We start from the raw sequence: 27,231 nt of genomic DNA on the forward strand, positions 1-27,231 counted from the left end.
TTCAATCTAAAAAAAAATCTAGGGAGATAACTCCCTTTTCGTCAGATAAATTAACTAAAGTAAATTTTCATCATGATTCATTCCTATAGAACCACTAGGCTGTGTGTCATGAGTAGCTATATACATAATTATACCACTAATTAAACCTCTGAAACTAATCAATTCCATATCAAGGTCCCTTAAAATTTGATTTAACTTGTTTTTTTTAACTTGAGAATTAATTCTTATATATGGTATTTCTCTCTTCTTAAATTAATTAAAGCATTAATACTTAAATACAAATACTGAACTCTGATTAATGATGTACATGCTAAAATATTAGGGGGAAGGATACTGTGACCTGCAACTTACTTTGAAATACATCAAAAACGTAAAATGGATTGAGGGGCAGATAGAAGAATGTATACTGGGACAGATTTGTGATAAAGCAAGTATAATAAAGTACCAATGATAGAATCTGGGTGGTACACAGATGCTCACACTAAAGTTCTATTTCTCTATGTGTTTGAAAATTTTCATAATATACTGTGATGAAAAGAAAAAAGGAGTAAATGCTTGTTAAATCATGATATTGTGTGCCAAAACCAACTGATTTACGTAGGATGTCTGACCCAGTAATAAGGGGATCACAGGCAGCTATGCTTACGAACTCTTGGGCTTGCTTTGTACCATCTCTTCTTCTACCTTGGTGTCAACTCTGATTTCCTGCTGCTGTCAAGATGCCCAATTATAGTAAGCATTCCACCCCCTTTAAGAATATACATTATTCCCAATTTGCTAATAACAGCCAACAACCAACTTGTCAGAAATGTGTTTAAAAATACACTCTGCGGGGCACCTGGGTGGCTCAGTTGGTTAAGCATTTGCCTTCGGCTTAAGTCATGATCACAGGGTCCTGGGATCGAGCCCCGCATAAGGCTCCCTGCTCAGTGGAGAGCCTGCTTCTCCCTCTCCCTCTGTGGCTCCCTCTGCGGCTCCCCCTGCTTGTGTGCTCTCTCTGTCTGTCTCTCTCTCTCTCTCAAATAAATAAAATCTTTTAAAAAAATGTTTGAAAAATAGACTCTGAGTAAAGGCATCTCCCTTATTAGAATCAAATGAGATCATATATGTAAAATGTTTAACAATGCCAGACACATACTAAATACTACTTTATTATTTTTTAGAAAAATAGTTGTATTTCTTAAAGAAATTTCAAAGCCTTCAGTGGGCTTACTTCCTGAATATTATGCATGTTCATTCTTCACCTTAATGAAAACTTAAATTTCTCCTGAATGTGTTATAAAGCTGGTTATCATTCATTCTAGTTTTTGTATTCATAACAGTATTTAGTCTTTTTGGACTATTCTAAGAGAGAGGAAAATAGGCATTCTAAATAATATTTTTTAATAATATTCACTAAAGATCACTGGATCTGTCCAGTACCATTGGTATCTCCAAATATTTTACCCCTACTTCATGGCGCTCATAGAAAATGATATATTTGTAGAGGACCTTGAATTAACTAGGGAGTCTGGGCAAAGCCAGAGTCAACAAGCTCAGGGACTTGGACTATGCCTAGAACTTAACCACCCCCCAGTGAAAGGAATGAGGTTCTCAGTTCACAGAATCTGTTCATGGAGTTTGGGAAGCTATAATCCGTACGCTTGCTAGACAATACTTTAGAATGTTTAGTCTACATAATTTAGTTCATAAATCATTTAGTTCATAAATCGTCTACATATATGCTCCAGGTTCACAGATTAAAAATGTTTTTGCCCTACATTAGAGACTGCTGAGAATGGCCAGGTTAATGATTATATCATCATCAAAGGCAAAGTAAACAAATGTTCATCTCAGACACTGCTGCCATTATGACGTTTTTAATGAATTTTTTCTTTCTTTTTTGGAAAGAGTCAAAAAAATGTCACTTGAGCTGTACTCCCCAAATAACTTCTAAATCAAAGATAACACAAGTTTTCTAGTAGTAAAATACTATGCATTAGAGCCAACTTTAAGAGAAATCCCATTTCCTCCATATCCCCACCTTCTAAATTAAGAACTCAATGTCTTTAGATATAAACTGTTCATAATCTTTTACAACTATAAAGTCAGATTCCTTTTTTTCAAAATTTTTCTCTTCACTGCCGTTAATTTTTTAAGTGAATAACAATGGCATGTTACATGACTGGTGTATATACATGAACTACTTTCATTTAAAACTGTTTCCAAGAAAGCATCAACCAACCTGGATTTACCATACATATTATATGAAATGTATGGACATCACTATTTCAATGAAAGTCAGGTGCTAATAATATAGATTGACCAACACTCTGAAACGAATTGCTATTTTCTAAAATAACATCAGTAACAGACCTGAGGAGTTGTTGGTTCACTTCCATTAACACTGTCGGAAGATTTCGTGGCTTGGATAGATACATTCTAAGAAAAACAAAGAAACATCATAAAGAAAAGAAACAAAAAGCTAAGCTTTTAAAACTGTTAAGAACAAAAACCAAGTACCAAAACCTATTAGATACATTTATCAAACAAAATTAGTTCATTTATTAGAATGTTTTCATGCAAGGCAAAACTAGTATGGTGAGTATTTAGAAAATTTATTTTGCTCTATGTAACTAAATAGCAAAGATTAGTATGTAGCAAAGTTTATTTTAAACTAATCACATACCTCTCCCCATTATAATGTCCCCAGTTTTGTCTCCCATGACAAAATTAACATCAGGGATTCAATTAGCAAAACTCATTCAAATAGACAACTATCCAGGAAAATGTCAAATGTTCCCTATGATAAGATAATACTCAAATTAAAGTTATTTGGGCTAAGACCTGAAACACATCTTCCTAACAAGAAATGGAAATGCCTCATTCATCTGAAACCAGCAATCTAAATGAAATTATTATGGTAATTTTCAGAAAAACTTATAAAATCTTCCACACGTGAAAGCTTTTTGTTTTGTTCTGTTAGTATGATGAATGTTCTAAGTGACACTACATCATTCTGGCATTGGTTCCATGATAATGAATGAGATTGTTCGAGATTCAAAATTCTATACTGCCTTCGTAATACACTAACCAAAATTAGAGCTATATAAGTAGCTCATGATAAAATAACTTTCAAGTTTTAAACTAAGCATTAGAGCAAATACTAGCCACTATGTTTCAGTAAGTTGGTAGTTAAATTAGACATTTCCCATACATTTCCATAGTGGACCAAGGAAGGGTCAAATACCTGACCTTACTTATTCTTAAATATAAGTGGAGAAGGCACTTGGCTTTGCAAGTGTTCTCAAATTTTTGAACTCTCATTAGGTATTTGATACTAAGAAATTATTAATTTTTAGATGTGATAAATGTATTGTTATATATTTTTAGTCATTATCTTTTAGAAATATATACCAAAACATTCAGATGGAATAAGGTTTTGAAATTTGCTAATAATGCAACAGAGATGGAGACAGGGGAAGGGAGGTGTGCATGTGTGGGTCGGTGGTTAGAGAAGCACAGGTGTATGACAATAAAATAAGATGGCCATGAGTTATTAACTGAGGATACTGGGGGACGTGAGAGAGTTCTTATACCACTATCACTACTTCCACTTTTGGTTTGGATTTTTCTCTAATAACAACTGAAATACTTTCTCCCTCTAATATAAAAAGAGTTTTGGGTGGAGAGCCTGCTTAAGATTCTCTCTCTCCCTCTCCCTTTGCTCCCCCTACCCCCTGCTCGTATGCAGACACACTCTCTCTCTCTTTCAGGGCAAGAAAAAAAAAAGTCATCAAATTTTATCAGTCCAAGACATTTTCCTTTGAGTTACACAGGGGAGAAAAGTTGGGGGAACATAACTTTTATCTTCCTATTCTCTGCCATTTCAAAGAACTGCAAGTTGTATATATGGCTATATTTGTGTAGCGTGATAATTAATGCTTGCTGGCCCTAAAAATATACTATGCTACACACTATACAATAAAAAACATACTTTATAGAGTCTGACAAGTCTTTCAGTCCATATGTTGAAAATTAACAGTTAAATTATGGAGAAAGGAAATGAAATGGTTCCCTAAAATATTTTAAGTTAGGAGGAAGACTGGTGAGAGAGTCCATATTCTACTCTTAAGTTACTTGACACATGATTGTGATCCATACAAAAAGCTATTCTATAATTGTTTGACCTATCACCCTACCAGACAAACACAACCTAACATTTAAAAACTTTCCCTCCCTGCATATATATTTCAATACATGTATTATACCATATATCTAAATAAATGCAGGGCAGTTAAAGAAAGAATTGGTCATGTTACCTTGTAAATTTAAATTACAAAACTGTATAAGCAAATTAAAGATTATTAAACTACCTGAAATGCCTTCTTCATTTCTGCCCAAATTCTCATTTACCTTTCAACTCTCAAATGCAGCTTCTTTAATGAAGCTTCATATGGCTTGCCTGAGGGCTAACACATTCCCTATGCCTATATTTTCTTCTGTGAAGGTTTAATTCCTTTGTATTTCAAGCATGTGTCTCCATACTAAACTATAAACTCTTGGAGGGCAGGAACCCTGTATTTTCGTCTTGGTCCCCAGGACCTAACTTCTGCCTGACTGGTGGTAGAAGTTCAGTATATGCTTGTCAAATCCTTATGCAGTTACTTCCTTCAGTATAAAAAGACTTCTGAAGTCCTTCTCCCAGAGAGAAGCTCAACTCATGTTAATACTCAACTGTCACCAATACTTTCTCCTGGAGGCAATTCTAAGACAAGAGAAAAATTCTTCTACTCTAACGTGCATCTAATTCAAGAGCACACACAGGTTCCCTGCCAGACTTATCTTCAATTATGTTTTGTTCAATCTTTCAACAACTATTTATTGACTGCTGAGCACTAAGCAATTTTTAGAATTCGGGGTCATTTTTCAAAAAACTGAATTAGCTAAAAGTCAACAGCTGATGAACTCATAAGTACACCCTCACTAAATCTGTATTCCATTATAGGTTATGTTATGGTTTCCCTTTGTTACATGGAGAGAAATTTTTATCTGAACAAAATTTAAATAAGATTAATGAAGACTTTTAGTCTACTTAAATTATTTTTAAATAGTTAAAAAGCCTCTATTTTAAAATCATTAGCATTTTTCACAATAGAAGAGGTACTTAAGTTACTTTTATGTAGGGCGCCTGGGTGGCTCAGTTGGTTAAGCAACTGCCTTCAGCTCAGGTCATGATCCAGGAGTCCCTGCATCGAGTCCCACATCGGGCTCCCTGCTCGGCGGAGAGTCTGCTTCTCCCTCTGACCCTCCCCCCTCTCATGTGCTCTCTCTCTCATCCTGTCTCAAAAAAAAAAAAAATTTTTTTTAAAAAAAGTTACTTTTATGTATATGGAAGTGGGCCTTGGAGCTCTTTTAAGTCTCTGTTACTATTACATGAAGTATAAAGTAATATCATTTTGTGTTTTTAAAGTAAATTGGTAAGTTATCTTTAACTGGGACTCCTGTCTCCCTCTCAAACCAGTTTTGAAAATAGTGAGGTGTTACTTACAGCCAGACGAAGGAGAGACCCTCTGCCCTAAGATCCAAGCTAGGGCACCACTAAAACCCTCAGGTGCTTTCTTCTCTAAAACCAAACTCAGGGTGCCTGAGTGGCTCAGAAGGTTGAGCATCTGCCTTTGGCTCAGGTCATGATCCCAGAGTCCTAGGATTAAGCCCCATGTTGGGCTCCCTGTTCAGCGGGGAGTCTGCTTCTCCCTCTCCCTATGCCCCCACCCCATTTGTTCTCTCTCTCTCAAATAAATAAAATCTTTTAAAAATTAAAAAAAAAAACACCCAAGTTCAGAATGTAATTTAGGATTGCTACTGACCATATGCAGACCAAGTTTTTACTGGCTGCCTGGATTAAGTACAGAAATGTTCTAATTTCATCACAAGCTACTTTGTAAATTAAACCAGTTCTCATCATTTAAGAAAACCTTAATCCCAAATCAGTCAGTGTGCAATGCAACAAAAAAAGCTATCCTTACTGGGTAATCAAACATCTGTAAGTTTTTAATTTCCCTATATTAAGAACTTAAGACACATATAAAAACAGTCTACTTTCTCAGAGTGAAATCATACACAAGATTCAAAATTATATGAATTCAGTCAATTGAAAAATAATGAGATAATTACTTCCTTTCAGATGTTTAATATATAGAAAACTGGTATTCTCCCAAAATAAGATGCAATTATTTGTTACAGTAGAATCCACCTACCTGCTCACTGTTGTTCAATTACGGATTTACATACAATGCTTTTTTTTCTTAAAATTTGAGTCACATCTCAAAATATTCTTGGCCTCCTACCAATAGTAAGACAGAGATTTCTAGTAATACATACCATTTTTAGTTAATGTGCAAACATTCCCTAGAGAGAAAATTTAGAGTTTAGACCAAGTTGAAGGTAGTCTTCACCACGTTAATGAGAACAGTGTTATTTTGTTGTTGTTAAAAAACTACCAGAAAACACACCAGCCATCAGAATTCAGCAATTCACTCTGATTTTTTAGAGCAGGGTTAGCAACAAGGCACTGAAGATGCTTTGAGAGACAGTGACAAGCAGCATGAGATTTGCTTCTAGAATTATCAAATTACTTTGCTTCCCCACAAAGGGAATGCAGAAAGCGGTGGAAGGACTCACCACACTGTCAGTCTGTGTTTTAGGCTGTTTGGAGGAATCCAAAGCAAAAATAGTATACTCAGAGAGAAAAGCAGGCTCTGCTATCATCCCGGCTAGTAGCTGTCTCATTCAGTGTAAGAAGCAGAAGTATAAAAATAAAACAAATAATGAAAAAGAGATCACAATAAGAGCATGCTGCAAAGTGTTCTCTCCACGCAGCATAAACAACACTACAGTGGCCTTGCCCCACCGCAACTGCTACCATCTCTCCACCCACAGAAATAACAAGTTACTGGGAAGGTTAGCAATGGAGAGGAGTTGAGCAGTTTAGAAACTCAAAGCCCAACCTGAACCAACTTGCTTACTGGCATACAAATGATATATGCAACAGCCACCACTGCACACCGCGTGTCTGCCAATTTGGTGTAAGAGTCTAAACCAATAAAAAACCATACATGGTAAAGAACACAAAGCCTTAATATAACAAATACCAACCATTTTTATGCATTCAAAAAGACAGCATTGAAATTTATGGGGAGGACAAAACACATAAAATTTTAAATCATTTATTTTGTACTTAGAAACAAAAATAGTTTTCTCCAACATGTACAAAGGAAACTTTCGAAACTGAAATTCATATAACAAGTTTTAAGGATAAATTCTTTTATACTAATTCTTATAATATGTATTCTCTTCTGTCCTTCAGTCTTCTTTCAGAAACTATACACACCAAAATATTAATAATCATGAATTAGATTTAGAAGAAATTATAATTAAAATGAACTTTTAAATGTAAAACTGCTAAAATCTGAATAAGCTCTGTGGATGTCACACAGTTTACCAATGTCAATTCCCCCATTTTGATAGCATACAATAGTTATACAAGACATCTTTGGGAGAAAATGGGTAAAAGGCCTTCCCTAAAAAAATTTTAAAACCTGTGGATCTAGGATTTTTTCAAAATAAAAACTAAAAAAAACTAATCTTTTGCAAATATTAACACTGCAGTTAATGTATATTATAATATTATATATAAAGAACTTGTATCAGAAAATAAATGTTGCACAAGCTTAAGAACTTACACTTTTCATCTTAGTATGGTAGAGTTATGGATATGACTATAGAGCCTCCACTAACTCTTCATCTGGTCCTAAAAGTTGAGTATTAGTGGTATACTAAAATGTACTAGATGCCTGTTTGGCTCTGGGCACTCATCCTATCCAAGTTTCTACTCTTGTTGAAAATCTGAACTCTCCTGGCAATTCAGAAAGGTCATCCTTGAAATGGATGTGATTTTAAATTAAGGACTATACAAATTCACTCTTCTTAGGCTTCCAAAATTAACATTTGAAATGAAGTCACTCTGGCCCACAACAAAATAATTTAGAATTTCACAGTAAAGAGTATATTTGAAATCTTAAAAAAAAAAAACACACAAAAGCGGATACCCAGTATAGAAAAACATGCTGACCGAACATTTCAAAGGAAGATGCTGCCAAAGAGCAATTTACACTCCTGCCCCTAGCCCAAGTAAAAGCCAAGTGTATCAAAATTAGTTTCCATTGACAGCTACCTCAAAACCTAAAGAGCCTTTCTTCCCACTCGCCTGTCTTGTCATTTGCTTCTTATGCCTATGAAAATCTTACATCAGTTCCCAAATATTCTCAATCAAATTCTGTCTCAACTCCATATCTCTCAAACTCTGTTCAAATTCTAATCCAAATCTATTAAGAACTTAATTCACCTCTTCTGTGGTCCTTAGGTGAAGCCATCAGTTGAACTAACACTGATTGAAGTTATATTATGTCTAAACATTTATGAAGATACCTAAAACTCCCATTAGATATCTGCTGAAGGCTTTTGATCTATCCTCCATGTCTCTTATTCTCACATATATATATTTATCTCTATGAGTTTTTGGTGGAATTACTCTGTATTCTTTTTAAATACCCTGATTTTCCCCATGAATTGGGACTTGTCTGAATTTTATTCTATGTTTTTATATCAAATTTTTTTTCACTTCAAGGATTTCTAATTGGTTCTTTTTCTTATCTACCTAATCTACTTTTGTTTTGGTCTGTTTTTCCCCCCACAATTTTATCTTCTTTTTCAGAGAATTATTACTGCGTGTATCTTATTAAAGATATTTGTTTTTTAAAGTCTTTTCTAGACTATTATTTGAATTTCATCTAGGATAAATTTATATTCCAATTCCTGTTTTTATTGGCTGCCTTCCTAGCATTTGTTTTAGAATTTTCATTTACAGGTTCACTTTGAGGAAGGTATCATCTTTCTCCTTCCTTCTGCACTCATCTTTCCTTATCCAGTCAATCTGATTCCCTAGGCTCCAGTTTGAGTTTCCTGCCCTATGGCAACATAGGGGTTATCACTGACTCAGTCACAATAAGCCAATGTGAGTTTGCTTCAGTTCTTGGTCATGAAGCCTCCCTAGGGACACCAGCTTCTCATAATGGGCCACAGAGAGCTCAAGGCAACAGTTAGCGAAAGATTTTCTCAACCTCTTTCCTCCAGGGCTGGGAGCCCCACTTCAGCCCCTGTCTTGCAGCACTAAATCTAACTTTGGCGGCACAGAACCCTCCCAGTCCTTCTTTTTTTTTTTTTTTTTTGCATTATTAGTTTTTGATGTAGTATTCTATGATTCATTATTTGCATTTAACACCCAGTGCTCCATGCAGTATGTGCCCTCTTTAATACCCATCACCAGGCTAACCCATCCCCCTACCCCCCTCCCCTCTAGAACTCAGTTTGTTTCTCAGAGTCCATAGTCTCTCATGGTTCATCTCCCCCTCCGATTTCCTCCCCTTCATTTTTCCCTTCCTACTATCTTCTTCTTCTTTTCTTTTTTAACCTATAATGTATTATTTGTTTCAAAGGTACAGGTCTGTTATTCAACAGTCTTACAGAATTCACAGCACTCACCATAGCACATACCCTCCCCAGTGTCTATCACCCAGCCACCCCATCCCTCCCACCCCCCACCACTCCAGCAACCCTATTTGTTTCCTGAGATTAAGAATTCCTCATATCAGTGAGGTCATATGATACATGTCTTTCTCTGATTGACTTACTTCGTCCTTCTTAACCAGAGTTCAAAGAGAAAATTAAGTCCTAATGACTGCGCTAAGGCATCCACTAGCATTCACTGTATGTAACAAATTAGCATATCTCCTATGAATTAATGTATCTCCTAGTAGAGGAGGGTCTCTAAAAAGTTTAGTACCTTAGCAAGTGTGTATAAGTCTTGTTTCTAACTTCCTAGATACTGTTATATACAGATGTCAGCTACAACACCTACTTACTAGTAGGGGACATTAAACTCATTCTTTTTATTTCCAACAATGTACATTTTAAGAAGTATTTGTCATAATATACTCTATCAAAGATTCAAGAATAAAATTGTTTACAGCATGTCGACAGCAGCAGATGAGAAAATATTCATTCAGTACAGACCATGGGTAAATCATTTTGAATAAATTCAAGACCATTTTGTCTATATAAATATATCTACTATATATAAGGTCTCTAAACAAAAAAGTAGCAAATCAGCACAAGGTGTTAATATTCCCTTGCCCTAATCACTACTGAAAAGACCAACGGTATATAAAAATGGGAAGAAAGTTATATTGGGCTAGGAAACCAGGAAGCAGCAATATGGATTCAAGGAATTTCTACTAAGTCCTAGGGCACCTGCTTAAGAAAAATAAGTCTTCAAAGATCAGCTAGCAGGGTGCCTGGATGGCTCAGTCGGTTAAGCGTCTGCCTTCAGATCAGGTCATGATCTCAGGGTCCTGGGATCAAGCCCCACACTGGTCTCCTTGTTCAGGGGGGAATCTGCTTTTGCCTCTCCCTCTCCCCCCTGTTCCTGCTGTCTCTTTCTCTCACTCATGCTCTCTCTCTCTCAAATAAAATAAACAAAATCTTAAAAAAAGAAAGAAAGATCAGCTCGCCATTCTAATTCTGAAAATGCTCAGCATACTCAACAAGCAGGGAGTCTGCTTGAGGATTCTTTCTCTCTCCTCTCCCTCTGCCCCTCCCCCAGCTCATGCCCACTCATGTGCACTCTCTCAAATAAATAAATAAATCTTAAAAAACAACAACAACAACAAACAACACTTCCCACAAAGAAAAGTCCAGGATCAGATGGCTTCACTGGCAAATTATACCAAACATCTGAATAATTACTACTAATCTTCACAAACTCTTCCCAAAAAATATAAGCAGAGGGAACACTTCCCAACTCATTTTATAAGGCTAATATTATCCTGATACCAAAACCAGACATCACAAAAAAGAAAACCACAGACCAACATCTCTTATGAATATAGACACAAAAATCCGCAATAAAATACTAGCAAATCAAACCCAGCAATATAAGATGTACACCATGAACAAGTGGGATTTACCCCAGGAATGCAAGGTTAGTTTAACATCCAAAAACCAATTAATATAATACACCATATCAACAGAATAAAGAAAAAAACCACATGCCCATTTCAATAAACACAAAGAAAGCATTTGATAAAATTAAACACTGCTTCTAAGAATACTCAACAAATTAGGAAAGGAAGGGAATTTTCTCAGCATAATAAAGGCAATTTACTAACTCCAACAGATAACATCATACTTAAAGACAAAAAGACTGAATACCTTCCCCCCAAGATCAGGAATGAGAGAGGTACGTCTGCTTTCACACTTCTGTTCAACACTGTACTAAAGGTCCTAGACAGAGCAACTAGGAAGAAAATGTTATAAAAGGCAACCAGATTAAAGGAAGATATAAAACTACCTCTGTTTGCAGATAACAGGATCTTGTACCTAGAAAATACTAAGTAATCTACTAAATAACTATTAGAACCTAATAAATGAGTTCTGCAAGGTTGCAGGATACAAGATCAATGGACAAAAATCAATTTTATTTCTACAGAGTGACAATGAGAAAACCAAAAATGAAATTAAGAAAACAATCCCGTTTACAGTAACATCCAGAATAAAATACTTGAAAATAAATTTAACAGAAGTAGTACAGACCTTATATTCTGAAAAGCATACTTTTTTTTTTGAAAAAAATTAAAGAAGATCTAAATAAATGGAGGGGGAGAGGGAAAAAAGAGAGGGGAAGAAGATAAAAAGCTTCCCAACTAATAAAAACTGATAAAGACAACACAAAAAGAAAAGTACAAGCCACTCTCCTTACAAATAGAGTTGGGAGACATGTATATAAAGTAACTACCAAAGTGAGTACAGCAAGATATTAATAATGCAATCTGATCAGTTGAGTTGATTTAAGGAATGAACAATTAGCTTAATATTAGGAAGCCTATTAATATAACTCATATCCTATCATTAGAGCAAAAGAAAAAACTATGAGAACTGAATAGATACTAAGGCAACTTGACAGGGATAAAAGACTTGCACTAACTGACAGAGGGTAGGGACAGGTAACTTCCAATCTAATGTCTAACAAAGTAAAAGCATATCAGCTTTGAAAGTCAATCTATTTAGGGGCAAAATCCATTCCAGACTTAAGAAGAAATGTTTCTCGCCCATTACTTTCAAGATACTTCTCAGTAACTCCTAAAGAACAATGCCTGTAGCCCTGAAATAGAATAAATTTATAAAATGTGCTTAAGAATTATCAAAAGCTGAGAGTGTCATAGAATAGTACAAACTGACTTGGAATGGCAAAGACAACTAGAGAAGCAGTATTTTATTTCTGAAAGATGTCTCAGATCAAGAAGAATAAAAAAGAGGGGCACCTGGCTGGCTCAGTCAGTGGAGCGTGCAACTCCTGATCTCAGGGTTATGAGTTCAAGCCCCATGTTGGGTATAAAGATTGTTTGAAAACAGAATTTAAAAAAGGCGGGGGGGAGGAGGAAGAAGAAAAAGTGACATCTTTCTCAACATTTGGGAAAGCATTCCAATCCAAAGCAGGCCGACGCTTCATTATTTCTTCCCTTGTAATGTCACAATTAAAAATTTAGTGTCTGTGCTATCCAAGAGCTGACAGGTACAGAAAAAGCCTTTTCGTTTCTGTATCATAATAATCTTTTGTATGTGATTCAAAAATCATGAGTATTTTCATACTTCTAAATTCACTTGCTCCTCACAAGAACCCTATGAGAGGAGATATTCATTATAACACAATTCTAAAGATGAGAAAGCTGAGACTCTAAGAAGTTAAAAGCAGTTTTGTCCAAAGTCACACAGCAAGTAAGGGATGATATCCTGTGATCCTTCCACCATTCCAGGCTGTCTCTCTGCATGTAGGGAAGCAAAAAAGCATATGGTATTTATGAACACACATCTACTAAACAAAATGGAATCCATCAATCAATTAACCAGAGCTATTTATTTCTATGCATCATTTTTTTAGCAAAACAAACAAACAAACAAAAAAAGGATCCTAAGAAAATAAACTGATTTCTGGAATTTAATTTTAAAATAATATGAAGGGGCACCTGGGTGGCTTAGTTGTTAAGTGTCTGCCTTCAGCTCAGGTTATGATCCCAGGGTCCTGGGATCGAGCCCCACATAAGGCTCCCTGCTCTACAGGAAGCCTGCTTCTCCCTCTCCCACTCCCCCTGCTTGTGTTCCCTCTCTCGGTGTCTCTCTCTCTCTGTCAAATAAATAAATAAAATCTTCAAAAAAATAAAACAATATGAAAATGTTGGCTAGACGAGTCCCTAGGATAAGGATAAGAACGGACATGCCTAAACTATGAGGAAGTGTGTCCAAAAGACAGCAAATTAGAGAGCAGGGTAAGTAAAGATATCAATCCTTCCTTCAAAAGTTCAGCAAGTAAAGAGACAGAGAGATAACATCCCTAGGACCTTAGTCTACATAATGGTCCCTCTGTTTCCATCCCTTCAGGCAGGGACCTAAGCAAAGTAAGCTGAGCAGACCTTCCCATCTTCCATGGCTGCCCCCAGAAACTACTTAAAACTTAACGAGCACCTAGTACATGCAAAGCACCATGCTAGGAGACTTACATGCTGGTAAACCCCCACAAAACAAGTATTATTATTTCCATTTTACAAAGAGAAAATCTGAGTTACTGGAAAGTTAACTTTCAAAGGTCCTTCAGCCAGCAAGTGACAAAGCCTGGATGTTAATCCAGGCTGATCCAGATGACTCCAAACACTATCCTCTTCTCAGTAGTCTACACCAGGTCTTACTTCAAACAAATTACATAAACAGACCTTCACGCTCTTAGAAAAATCATTAGATTCGGCCACAAAAAGGAATGAAGTATGAAACATGCTACAACATAGATAAACCTTCAAAACATCATGCTAAAAGAGTCAGACACCAAAGGTTACAAATTGTATGGTTCCATTTATACAAAATATCCAGAATAAATGGATCCATAATGACAGTAAACAGATTAGCAGTCACCTGGGGCTGGGGGAGAGGGAGCATGGGGGAGTAACTGCTTAATGAGTATGGGGTTTCTTTTTGGAATAATGAAAATGTCATGGAACTAGAGAGATGCGATGAATGTACAACACTGTGAATATATGAAATGCCACTTTGAAATTGTAAATGTTATGTTATAGGAATTTAATCTCAATTAAAAAACATCATCAGAGTGGAACAGAGCGCAGGAGGCTATGGTAGCCTCATCTGCCTAGTCAGCTTTTCACATGATCCTACACTCTCTACTACTCTAAAGCATCCAGCTCTAGAGAGGCAAAAAAGATTCATCTCAAGCAACAAAAGGGGAAGAAGGAAGCTCTATGCTGAAGATAACAAGGCTATGCCCAGATCACCGGAAGAAAGCGGATGGTCAACGTGCATGTGCACAGGATGAGAGAATGCCAGAGCCCTGTAGACCTTAGTGTCAGCACAATCTCAGTCTGTTCTCCTTTGCCTTCAATGTCTGAATCATATAGATGATTTTTTATATCCTTATAAGGAAGCCTGCAACCAAAGACAGACTTATTTAGATTTACATATAGTATTTATTAACACAGTAAAATAGACATATTAGGAGGTATATAAAAACTTTAATTATCCAGGAAATTATTTAATGAAACTATCTACTTCTGAAGCATTCTGGATAACAAAGACTACTGTATTTACTGGAGAGGTGGACAAATATTTATATTTTGAGTTAAACTTCCACATTTTACTAAAAAGGAACATTATAACATTTAAAAACAGAAAGTTGGGATCTTCTATCTCAGAGATTTAACAAAATCAAAAACCCAGGGAGTGGGAGGATGAATAAAAAGGTAATTCTTATGTAATGCCCATTTAATCAATAACTTGATTATGAAATTAGGAAGTCCTTTAATTTTGTAAAATAAATTGAACTGACCAATTACATTGGTCAAAAATAGCTTTTAGAGTTGTTAGGAAACACTTTAAAAGCAAGGAGATGAAGGGATGATGCTGCTCTTTGAATCAGAAACCACTTCTTTAGTTAAACCTATGAAGTACAGGATCTTTAGGATTGAAATTTGGGAATTTGGGAAAAAACAAAAAATAACCTTTAGCTCACTTAGCCTATTGTAAAAGGATATTCAAATCATCCCTTTCAAAAAGGATTATTTTGTAAAGATATATTCAATTAAAAAGTTTTAGAGCATCCTAGATAAAATAAATATTTTTTAAAAAGTAATAGTAGGGGTGCCTGGTTGGCTCAGTCAGAAGAACATGTGACTGAGGATCGTGAGTTTGAGCCCCATGTGGGTGTAGAGATTGCTTACACAAAAAAGCTTTAAAAATATATAAAAATTAAAAAAAATTAAAAAGCAATAGTAGCAATCAACAAGTTATTTTCAGGGTTTCAACTGTATTGTGTGTAAACCAATATACTATAAAATCAACCAATATACTGAGTATAGTAATGATGCTATCAACACTGATTGCCAAAATGGTTCTACTCAGTACTGCAGCTTTCATTCAAATTGGTTACATGTATAAACTAAGTTCAACAGCATTAAATTTGAAATCACAAAGAGATGTAATACTGCAAGTGATACACAAGAAAATAAGATCCCAAAGAAAGTATGCACATACTTCATACTTTAAACAACTTTGTCAGATCATTTAAATCTATGCACCAAGGACATAGTATAATATGCCATTAACTTTGAATGCAAAAACTATACTAGGGCACCTGGGTGCCTAAGTTGGTTAAGCGACTGCCTTCGGCTCAGGTCATGATCCTGGAGTGCCTGGATGAGTCCCGCATAGGACTCCCAGGGAGTCGGCTTCACCCTCTGACCCCCCCCCCATGTGCTCTCTCTCTCTCATTCTCTCTCTCTCAAATAAATAAATAAAATCTTTAAAAAAAAAAACTATACGATAAGTGTTTATTTTGCTATCAACATCTACTATAAAGTTTTAAAATTTTGTGTTAAAGTAACCTTAGAAAAAATTAAAAAATAACTTTCATCAAAACAACCTGGAAATACCGCTCAAATTTTTAAATTTGAAATCCATCCTATAACCCAGCAATCCCATTCCTAGGATTCTATCTTGCAGAAGAATAGCATTATAAATGTTTATGTACAATGCTCAGTACAGTACTGCTTATAATACTGAAAAGGTTATAAAATTTGATTTATAATACTGAGACTCTCTCCAAACTAATCTATAGAATCAATACAATCCCAATCAAAATCTCCACAGGTTTGTTTTGTTGTTGTCATTGTGTTTCATTTCGTTGTGAGTTTGTTTTTCTGAGATGTGAAAATCTAATTCTAAAATTTATATGGAAAGGAATAAGAATAGCTAAGACACTCAAGAAGAACAAGGTAGGAGTGCTATGGACTGAATGTGTCTCCCCAAATTCACATATTGAAGCCCTAGGCCCTCAATGTGATGTTATTTGGAGGCAGAGCCCTTGGGAGGTAATTGACTAGAGAAGGTCAAGCGGATAGGGCCTTCATGATGGGATTAGTATCCTTATAAAAAGAGAAAGAGACAGAACTGCCTTTCCCCTACTCCCACCCATCCCTTTCTTCCTAGGTGTCTGTACCAAGAAGGGCCATGCTAGGACATAATGAGAAGATAGCTACCTGCAAATCAGTTAAGAGAGCCCTCGCCAGACAGCCAGTCTGCTGGCACCTTGATCCTGGACTGCCCAGCCTCCAGAACTGTGAGAAACAAATGTCTGTTGTTTAAGCTACTAGCGTATGGAATTTTGTTAAAGCAGCCCACACTGACCAAGACAGCAAAGACCTGCTCTACAGAAGACAAGATTTAATATAAAACTACTGTTATTAAGACAGTGTGGTATCAGATCAAAGACAGACAAAGCAAACAAGGGAACAGAATAGAGAGCTCAGAAACAAATCTACTCAAATATAGATACTTAATTTCTGAAAAAAGGTAGCACAGTAGAGCAATGTGGAAAGAATGGGACAAGTGGAAAAAAGGTAGCACAGTAGAGCAATGTGGAAAGAATGGGCGGGTGGGGGGTGGGAGGGAGACACACAGACTTGATCCCTACCTCACACCATGCTGAAAAAAATCATTTCCAAATGGAATGTAGATCCAAATGTGAAAAGTGAAACAGGATATGGGAGGATGGGCAAAATGGGTGAAGGAGAGCAAGAGGTACAGGCATCCCGTTATGGAATGATTAAGTCACAGGAATAAAAAGTACAGCATAGAGAATACAGTCAAAGATATTGTAATAGCACTGTATGGTGACAGATGGCAGCCACACTTTTGGTGAGCACAATGTAACTTATAGACTTGTCAAATCACTATGTTGTACACTATACTTCTTAAAAAAAATGATTTTTGAAAAGTAAAACAGGAAAATACTCTCAGAGTAAGAAAAGAATTCTGTAATAAGAAACAAAAACACTAGCCAGAAAATAAAATATTAATAAATTGTAATAGATTAAAACTAAGAATTTCAGTTCATCTAAGGACACCATTAAGAGAAAAGGGCAAGCCACAGGCCAGAAGAAGATATCTGCTAGGCATATAGCCAATAAAAAACTCCTATCTGTATATGTTAACTAGAATTTAAATAAAAACTTGAAACAAAAAAAGAAGAAGAAGAAGAAACATCAAGATACAGAAAAAGAAACTCATTACAAGGAAAAAAATATGTGACTATGTATGGTGATGGATGGTAACTAGACTTATTGTGGTGATCATTTCAGTGTATTAAAATATCAAATCACTATATTGTACACATGAAATTAATGTTATATGTCAATTATACCTTAATTAAAAAAACTCCTATCCATACTACATAAAAAAGAACTACAAATCAATAAAAGACAAGAGAAAAATGAGCAAGATACATAAACAAGCACTTCACAAAAAAAGACATCAAATGGCCAATACAGAGATAAAAAGTGCACAATCTTATTAGTCATCAGAGAAATGCAAATTAAAACTACAATAAGAGAACACCAGACATCCATGAGAATGGCTGAAATTAAAAAGACTAGCAAGAATAAGAGCACCAGCAACTTTTAGAAACTCCTGGTAGAAAAGTAAAGTTCTACAACTATTCTGAAAAACAGTGGGCATTATCTTCTAAAGTGTTAAAACTCTATATACCTTTTGATTCAGTGTTCCACTCCTAGGTACAAAGCAAAAGAAATGCAGGTACATGTGTACCAAAGGAAATGTACAATGATGTTCACAGGAGCATAATTTATAATAACCCCAAACTGTAAACAACCCAAATGTTTATAATGTTCACAACAGAAAGCATACTTAAGTGGTACTATAAAGACAAGGAAAGAAACAAGTACCAAAAGGTCAGGATGATAGTAATCTTCTGGGGGGGAGAAGGCAGCGCTATAATGCTGGCAGGGTTCCTTTTGGAACCTCAGTGGTTTCCTTCATAATTCATTGATTTGTGCATTTCTGTTTTACTCTCTTCTGAACCTGTGTGGCAGTTCACCACAAGAAAAAGAAGTTGAAAATAATCTAATCTGAGCTATGGGGCTAGCTGCAAGTCACACAAAATCAGTTAGGTTCACAGATTCCAATCAATAGCTTGAAAATATAGAACTTTTTTCTATTTGATGCTATGTTAAACAAATTATTATCAAATTATTATAAACCTCAACCATTAAAGGCAGAGTATATTGTCCTCTCAAATTAAAATTCTCAAAGAAAACATACTTTACAAAAGCATTACTATTTACAAAGAAACAATAATGTTATGTTATTAATAAAAATACCCAACAATTAAAAATTGACCTGTCAAAATAATTTTCCATTTTGTTATCAACAGTAGCCTGCATTCTAGATTAGTAAGCTTCTTGTAAGAGGTTTATTAAAGAAGAAATTCCAAACTTACCTCTCTATTGGGTGTACCTTCATCAAGTTGCTCTGTAAATGAAGATGTCCTGCTCCTGGTTCTTGTTGGTGTTGAAGAATTGGAGGGAGCCTAGATTAAAAAATTATTGCATAAATTACAAAAACTACATTGGCTAGTGGACTGTGTATTGTGTAGTCTTTCTCTCAGTTCATGCCCAAAGAACCCCATGAAAGAAAGGAAAAAACAAACACACGAAAAAGAAAACAATACTGAAAACAATCAACTAGAAGACCTAGGCTGCCTACTGGGTCCTTGGGTCTGACTCTACCACCAACCAGAACTGTAACCTTAGCTAAACTAACTTTTTGAGGGCTATGTGTCCTCATATATAAAATAAGGTTGTGCTGTTAACATAAGATGATAACATTAGGGGAAAGTGAAACCAGCTGAGGAGTATATGAAAACTCTCTGTACGATTTTGGCAACTTCCCTAAAATCAAAATTATTCCAAAATTAAAAGTTCATGAAAAAAATAAGGTTGTCAATTCAATCTTTAAAGTGCCTTCCAGGGACGCCCGGGTGGCTCAGATGATTAAGCGTCTGCCTTCAGCTCAGGTCATGATTTCCAGGTCCTGGGATTGAGCTCCCAGCTCAGCAGGGAGTCTGCTTCTCCCTCTGCCTCTCCCCCTGCTTGTGCTCTGTGTCTCTGTCTCTCGCAAATGAATAAATAAAATCTTTAAAAAAATAAAAAAATAAAGCGCCTTCCAGCTCTAATATTCAATACTATGTAATGCACAAGTAAACATCTCTCTAGTCAAGGGCCTTGCTTTAAGTCTACCTTGCACACCACAGCTAGATCCTAAGATGCCAATCTATTTAGTTCTGCAAAGGAGAGCCTGACTCCTATCATTTTCAGTACAAAAATCCTCAGGAGAAAAGGCCCAAAATTTAAACTAGAAGGTTGAAATCTACTACTCTAATATGAACTAAAAAAATCCTAAAAGTATAAAGCCAAAACTTTAAGACCCTCCCTCATGGATAACAAAACAGATCTGAACTCATCTACACATAGAAATAAGCCCTGATGTCTTACCCTTTTGTAGTCTGCAAAGCACTACATCAATAAAAGGCATTTAATAAATATTTGTTAAATAAATGAGTGAATGAATGAACCAATGGAACCCTGATCTGTTGAGTGGGCACATACTGCTGTGGGTAGGCTGGAACAGAGAGGTCACTAGGAATAGTGTACACACATACACACACATACATACATACACACATATACATATTTACTTCACAATAAGTGCAACATTTCAAATTAAGACAGATGTCCCATAAATGGTATTGGGACAAATGCCATCCATATGGGGGGAGAGACACCAATCAGATGCTTACTTCATACTTAAGCTATATTAAAGATTGAATTTTTTTAAGTTTTCATTTAAATTCCAGTTAGTGAACATACAGTGTAATATTAGTTTCAGGTATACAACACCCGGTACTCATCACAAGTGTACTCCTTAATCCCTATTACCTATTTAACTCATGATTTTTAAAAATTGAAATATAAAAGAAGATATGAGAGTTTATTTCTATAATCACTGAATAGAAAAGAGACTTTTGTCAAAACCAGAAATCAAAAGGAACAGTTTAATTGGGAGGAGGGGGGAAAATATCAACAAAATAATGACAAAAATTTAACAACTTTTTTTTTCTAAACAGCTCTTGTAACTCCGTAAGCTAGAACTCAGAAAACTTACTCAGTCTCCCTTTCATCTAGGGCAGGTGACCTGAGCTCCAACAATGAATATACCCACATGAGACTCTGAGTCATAAGTGAGGGATGTGAGAAAATAGACACACAAATTTGAAGTTCATCATCTGGTGAGCAATGGAAACAGAGCTTTATGCAGTTGTGCAGAGGAATTATTGATTCAGCTTTCCAGATACCAGGAAAGGGCTACTTTTAGACAGTGACCATCCAATCACTCAAAAAGTATACCCCCAATGTAAATATTTAAGATCTTTATACTTTGGCTTCATGTGAGCCTAATCAGTAACTGAGAACCTCATCAGCTCTGGATTAACTAGCAAAATCAAATGTTGGAGTGTGCAATAGGTAGGTCATAAAACACACTGTATTCAGAAAAGTAGTACCACCTGCAGGCTTGGCCTGATGGCTGGTAGGTCTTACCCTGGAGTTGCAAGAGTAAGGATCACATATGTTACGTATGATTGTAAAATACAAAACATGCATAAAAAACTAATTGTACTTGACCATTTATCGGAAGGTCCTGGATCTTTAATGGGCTATCCTCACTTCAAAATATAAAGGGATTTAGATTCCTCCAAACTACACTTGGTCTAATTAATTCTCATAGCCATGAGAAATCTGGACTGGTTTCTAAGCTATTTGTCACAATTAATATCTTTATTGCCCACCAATGGATTATTAACTAACCATTGGCCTCTATTTCAGTATAGGGAAAACCATTTTAGTCACTGTGGTAGGTAGAGTTCTAAGATGACCCCAAACGACCCTCACCCTGTGAATATGATGAGCTCACTCCCTTGACTATCTCACACTGTATACATAGTAAAAGGGATTTCTACAGGCATATTTAAGGTTTCTAATCAGTAGTCTTTGAGTCAATCAAAAGATTACCTGGATGGGTCTAGCCTAATCACAAAAGCCCTTCAAATAAGAGTCCTGAGTGCAAAGGCAGAGGCAGAAGGCAGAGAAATGCACCCCTGCTGTCCTGAAAGAAAACAAAATGCCTATCAGGGCCAAGTGACAAGGAACTGCAGGTGGCCTCAGGAGCTGAATGGCCCTCTTCAACAGCCAGGAAGAAATAAGGACCTCAGTCCTATAACCACAGGGGACTAAATTCTACTACAGCCACATGAGCACAGAAGAAAACCCTAAGCTCCAGATAAGAACATAGTCTGGGGGCACATGGGTGGCTGTGTCAGGTTGGTGTCTGCCTTCTGCTCAGGTCATGATCTCAGGGTCCTGGGATTGAGCCCCGTATCGGGCTCCCTGCTCTTCGGGAAGTCTGCTTCTCCCTCTCCCTCTGCCCTACCCCCTCTCCATTCATGCCCTCTCTCTCAAATAAATACATCTTTAAAAAAAAAAAAGAACATAGTCTGGATGACACCTTGTGTAACTCTGTGCAGAGAAACCATCGCCCATGCCAGACTTCTGACCTACAGACTATGAAGTAACAATTGGGTTATTAGACACTAAGATTGTAGTAATTTGTTATGCAACATTAGAAAATGTATACAATCAACTTTGGGAATAATAAGCCTTGAGTGGCTTGTCCCTATACCATGACTTTTCATTGTCCATCAAGACTCTGTTCAGATGTCACCCTCTCTCAAAAATGCTTTCCTGTGTGCAGCCACGGCACCCTGTGCACACTACTACCATACTAGGAGTACTTGTCTCTCAACCCCATGGTACAGAGACTACATCTACCCTTCAAGGCTAATGCAACATCCAACAAAGCAATTTAGAAGGCCCTGTTCAATAAATAAGTGCTCTAAAATTACAAATATATTTGACTGATTGATTGATTGGCTCCACACCCAATGTGGGGCTTGAACTCACAACCCTGAGATCAAGAGTTGCATACTCTACCAACTGAATCAGCTAGGTGCCCCAATAAATGTTTTTAAATACTTTTTGTTTTGATCCTCACAACCAATCTGAAAGATAAGAAGGACTGATATTATCATCCCCAATTTCTCATCTCTGATGAGAAAATATGGTCAGAATGCTTATGTCGCTTGCTCACGTTGCATACAAGATCTGTGTTATGGGTTAGGACACAGGTCTTCCAATTCCCTCATCCACTTCCCTGGTATTCATTAAAGATTTTATTTATTTATTTGAGAGAGAGAGAGAAACAGCATGAGAAGGGAGAGGGTCAGAGGGAGAAGCAGGCTCCCCGCTGAGCCAGGAGCCCAATGAGGGACTCCAGGACTATGACCTGAGCGGAAAGCAGTCACTTAACCAACTGAGCCACCCAGAGGCCCTTCCCTGGTATTCTTAAATCACTGTTTCTCAGATTTTTTTTTCTACTGGGACCCATGATGTAAACAGACAACACAAAGCATTTTACATACAGATACCTCTAAGACAAAAGTTTTACAGAACCTTAATCTTTATGACAGAAAGTGTCATATTTCCTGACCCAGTTAATTCTTTCACTACAAAAAAAAAAAAAAAGCTAGGGGGTGCCTGGCTAGCTTGATCCCAGGGTTGAGTTCAAGCCCCACGCATGGTGTAGGGTTTACTTAAAAAAAAAAAAAAAAAAAAAAAAGCTGATCTCAACCCACTAAAAGATTCCACAACCCTCTTAAATGCTTTCACCATACCATGTCCTTGGAAGAACAGTGTAAATAAACACAGCCACTAACTCGTAAATCTAGACTACATCAGATATATCTACTATATTTTAGTTATCTTAAAAAATAAAAATTAAAAAGCACTAATCCTAGGCTGAACAACACAACCTAAAGATAACAAAAACACAAATTTTGGATATTCATATTACTGAAAAGTTCTACATTAGAGTCAAAACTATGTTAACCAAAGTTTACTCATTAGGGGCTCTACTATCTGGGAGTATTCATGGAAAGAATTAAGATAGCTGAATTATTAGATAGATTTAGAAAAATATAGATATAAATATAGACATTGGTAGAGATGCAGATATCTATCTGAAATTATAGATTCAAAATGGTTACACCTCATTGAAAACCTAAAGGGCTTTGGAGATATAATGAGTTGTAACCATTTTGAATCTACAACTTTCTGAAATCAATTAACTAATTCTAGTTTTTAAAGATAAAAGGAGGGGTACCTGGCGACTGATCGCTTAAGCGTCCGCTTTGGCTCAGTCATGATCCCAGGGTCCTAGGATTGAACCCCACTCAGCAGGGAGCCTGCTTCTCCCTCTCCCTGCCACTCCCCCCTGCTTGTGCTTGCTCTCTATCTCTTAAATAAATAAATCTTAAAAAAAAAAAGGAAACAACATAATTTAACATTTTCTTTTTTCTTTAACATTTTCTAGGTTATCACTCTTGTAAATATGCTACTTATAGTAAGTCTTCTCTACTCATTTTAGCCTGCTACTAGTTTAGAAACTGGATAACTACATTTATTGGAATTGTAGACAAAATAAGCATAAGGAAGCTCTAAATGAGGGTTTTTTAAGTTTCCTAATTAATAACTTAAGATTAGCTATGTAATGTGAAGTTGGTGACATTAAAATCTGGGATGCCTTTTGACTTATTTCCTGGTTCTCAAGTTATGCCCCAAAGAGATGAGACATTATTCTTACACACGTGTAACAAAATCTGGCTTCATTTCTCCCTCCCATACCTGTGGACAATCAATCATGGCAAGGACACAACCATAGAATCCTTCTCATCACAGCCCTGCTGAGTGTCTCTCTCCAATCTATTTAATATCACACCTCTATAGAGGTGGCCAAAGTAACCTGGAGTTAATTCTTCACATAAACTTTTATATTCTAATTACCAAAATTATTAGAGATTATTAGATATTTTCACCATGTCCTTCATAAAACACCTTCTGCATCCTGACATCTAAAATAGTAGTGCTGGAAATGAAATATTGCTGTTCATGTTATAAATGCTTACCTCAAAACCAGTCCTTTAATATAGTGAAATCCACTCACCCAAAAGTAATTTAAGGAAACTTCCAGTTAAACATGGCAGAGGGAGTATATGCTCCTATTTTCTCTGCCTCCCAAAGAGCTAAGAAATTTCAACCAGGGGAGCCTGGGTGGCTCAGTTGGTTAAGTGTCTGCCTTCAGCTTAGGTCATGATCTCAGGGTACTGAGATGGAGCCCCACATTGGGCTCCCTGCTCAGCAGGGAGTCTGCTTGTCCCTCTCCCTTTCCCTCTGCCCGTCCCCACTGCTCACTCTCTCTCTCTCTCCTCTCTCTCTCAATAAATAAAATCTTTAAAAAGAAAGAAAGAAAGAAAATTTCAACCAATGTTCAGAAGATTGGTATAATTGGAAGAACAGTAAAGGATTTAACACAATTGAGAACACTACAACCCCAAGGAGCTACAAAAGAGAATAATGATGAGAAGCAAGCTTATTTTCTCCCCAGAACCATGAAAAGACTTAGGACTTAAAGCAAAAATATAACACAAGATGCAAAAGTGAAGAGACAAGACCAAAAACAGGAAGACTGGTTGAAAGATCCCTAGATCCCTATCCAACCTTTCAGAGCCTCTGAAGAACCAGAGGTTTATTTTTGGAAGCCAATAAGGCTCCAAACTGGGCAAAACCAAGCACAGTAAGATAGGAGTAAAGGGCAAAGTATATGACTAACCTTAATGGAATTAAGTGGTATCTGCACAGTGAATCAGCCCTGCTTCCAGAAGGTTGGCAGCTTGGCTTATAACCCCCTCACCCTTTCTCCAACGCACACTGTGCTTCTCTGGAGAAACCAAATGACCTCCAGACCTGTGGTTACCAGTATGAAGGTATTTCTCCCAATAATAACCCAGTAGAGAACCCCATTGTCTCTGTCACATGCTACTTCCAAGTAGCACCAGATTTCTAGTACCTCACCCTTAAATATGAATGGGAAGCCCAGAGCATGCAATAAAGTTTCCAGAGTAAAAAAGTGAGCCAAAAACAAGCAAAAACACAAAAACTAGAAAAAACAAAACAATAAAGATTAAAAGAAAACTTCAAAAAATATCAGTATTCTGAGAGATAAAAGATATTTTATCTGTATAACAAGAACAATGCTATGAAAAAGGAAAAGACAGTAAGAAACAGCCCTTAGAAATTTTAAAATAAGATAGCCAAAATTAAAAATTCAATTGAAGAGTTAAATAAATTGAAGAAATCTCTCAAAAGTAGAGCAAAACAAAACCCAAAACAACAAAAAACCCAAAACAGAACATAAATGGTAAAAAAAAAAAGAGAACCTATCCTGAAGGCACAAAAGCTACCAAATTGCACCTCAAGAGAGAAGAGAAAAAATAAAGGGGAGGGAATTATCAAAGAAACAATACGTAAAAGTTTTGAAGAATTTAAGCACAGGAGTGGCACCATACACCCACTGAGTGTCCAGCACAACGCATAAAGAAATCCATACGGGGCATATCTACCATGAAATTTCAGACAACAAGATGTAAAGGGAAGATCCTAAAATCTCTAGAAAGAAAAAAGCAGCAGAATGACAATGGACTTCTCAATAGCAACACTGCAAACAGAAAATGGAGCAATGCTCCCAAAATCATCTACCTTGGCAGGAAATCAGTAAATATGGTTTATAATGTACAACTCAGTAAAGAGCAAAGCAACAAAAGCTTATTATTAGAAATATGAAGTTAAGGGATGCCTGGATGGCTCAGTTGTTAAGCGTCTGCCTTTGGCTCAGGTCATGATCCCAGGGTCCTGGAATCCACTCCTGCACAGGGCTCCCTGCTCAGCGGGGAGTCTGTTTCTCCCTTTCCCACTCCCCCTGCTTGTGTTCCCTCTCTCACTGTGTCTCTCTCTGTCAAATAAATAAAATCTTTTAAAAAAAAAAATATGAATTTAAATATCTGAGCAAACAAAATGTTGAGAACATGGAGAACAGAACTGGAGAGTTGGAGCAGACAATGGTTTTTTGCATAATATCCTTTCCGTAGTACTTCACCTTTTAAAACCTTGTAACATATTACTTTGATAAAAATAAAAGCAAAATTTTTATTTAAAATTTTAATTAAAATCATAAGTATTTAGTATGTTCAATACAAGATACCCAATACAATTTAAAACATGGCATAGAGATTAAAAGATGGCTGATAATGAATAGTAAGTGCACTGATATTCTCAACATTTCAGACACTAGCTATTGTTAACAGCGTATTTCAAGGCCAATCACATGATATATGCTAACTTAACCAAGTGATTCTACAAAATAAATAAGATAGAAAAATCAGATAATATCTTTACAATCTAAGGAATATACACTTGTTGAGAATTTATAATTTAAAAGTCAAATATTTCAGGGGCGCCTGGTTGGCTCAGTCGGTTAAGCGTCTGCTTTTAGCTCAGGTCATGATCTCAGGGTCCTGGGATCGAGCCCCACGTCGGGCTCCCTGCTCAACGGGGAGCCTGCTTCTCCTTCTCCCTCTGCCTGCCACTCCTCCTGCTTATGCTCTCTCTCTCTCTTTCTCTGTCAAACAAATAAATAAAATCTTTAAAAAAAAAGTCAAATATTTCAGAAGATGAACTTATGCTGTTTTTTTAAAAGATTTTACTTATTTATTCA

At 36.4% G+C, this 27,231-nt stretch overlaps 1 protein-coding gene across 5 annotated transcripts in view; it reads right to left on the reverse strand.

Annotated features, from left to right (window-relative positions):
* GOLGA4 (golgin A4) overlaps positions 1–27,231 on the reverse strand; it is a 121,305-nt gene that overhangs the window by 85,077 nt on the left and 8,997 nt on the right. For 3 of the 5 annotated variants that reach the window (XM_028107079.2, XM_088026746.1, XM_088026739.1), the window contains exons 2-3: positions 18,950–19,039; positions 2,356–2,421 (exon numbers count right to left, since the gene is read on the reverse strand). In XM_028107079.2, coding sequence (XP_027962880.1) covers positions 2,356–2,421; positions 18,950–19,039 — 156 coding nt within the window. The remainder of the gene's footprint in view (positions 1–2,355; positions 2,422–18,949; positions 19,040–27,231) is intronic. The other 2 variants (XM_088026743.1, XM_088026741.1) reach the window with 1 other exon arrangement.

Source organism: Eumetopias jubatus, unplaced genomic scaffold, assembly GCF_037043125.1.
Source record: "Eumetopias jubatus isolate StellerSeaLion01/CBP00866 unplaced genomic scaffold, mEumJub1_p1.0 scaffold_1, whole genome shotgun sequence".
Taxonomy (NCBI): Eukaryota; Metazoa; Chordata; class Mammalia; order Carnivora; family Otariidae; genus Eumetopias; species Eumetopias jubatus.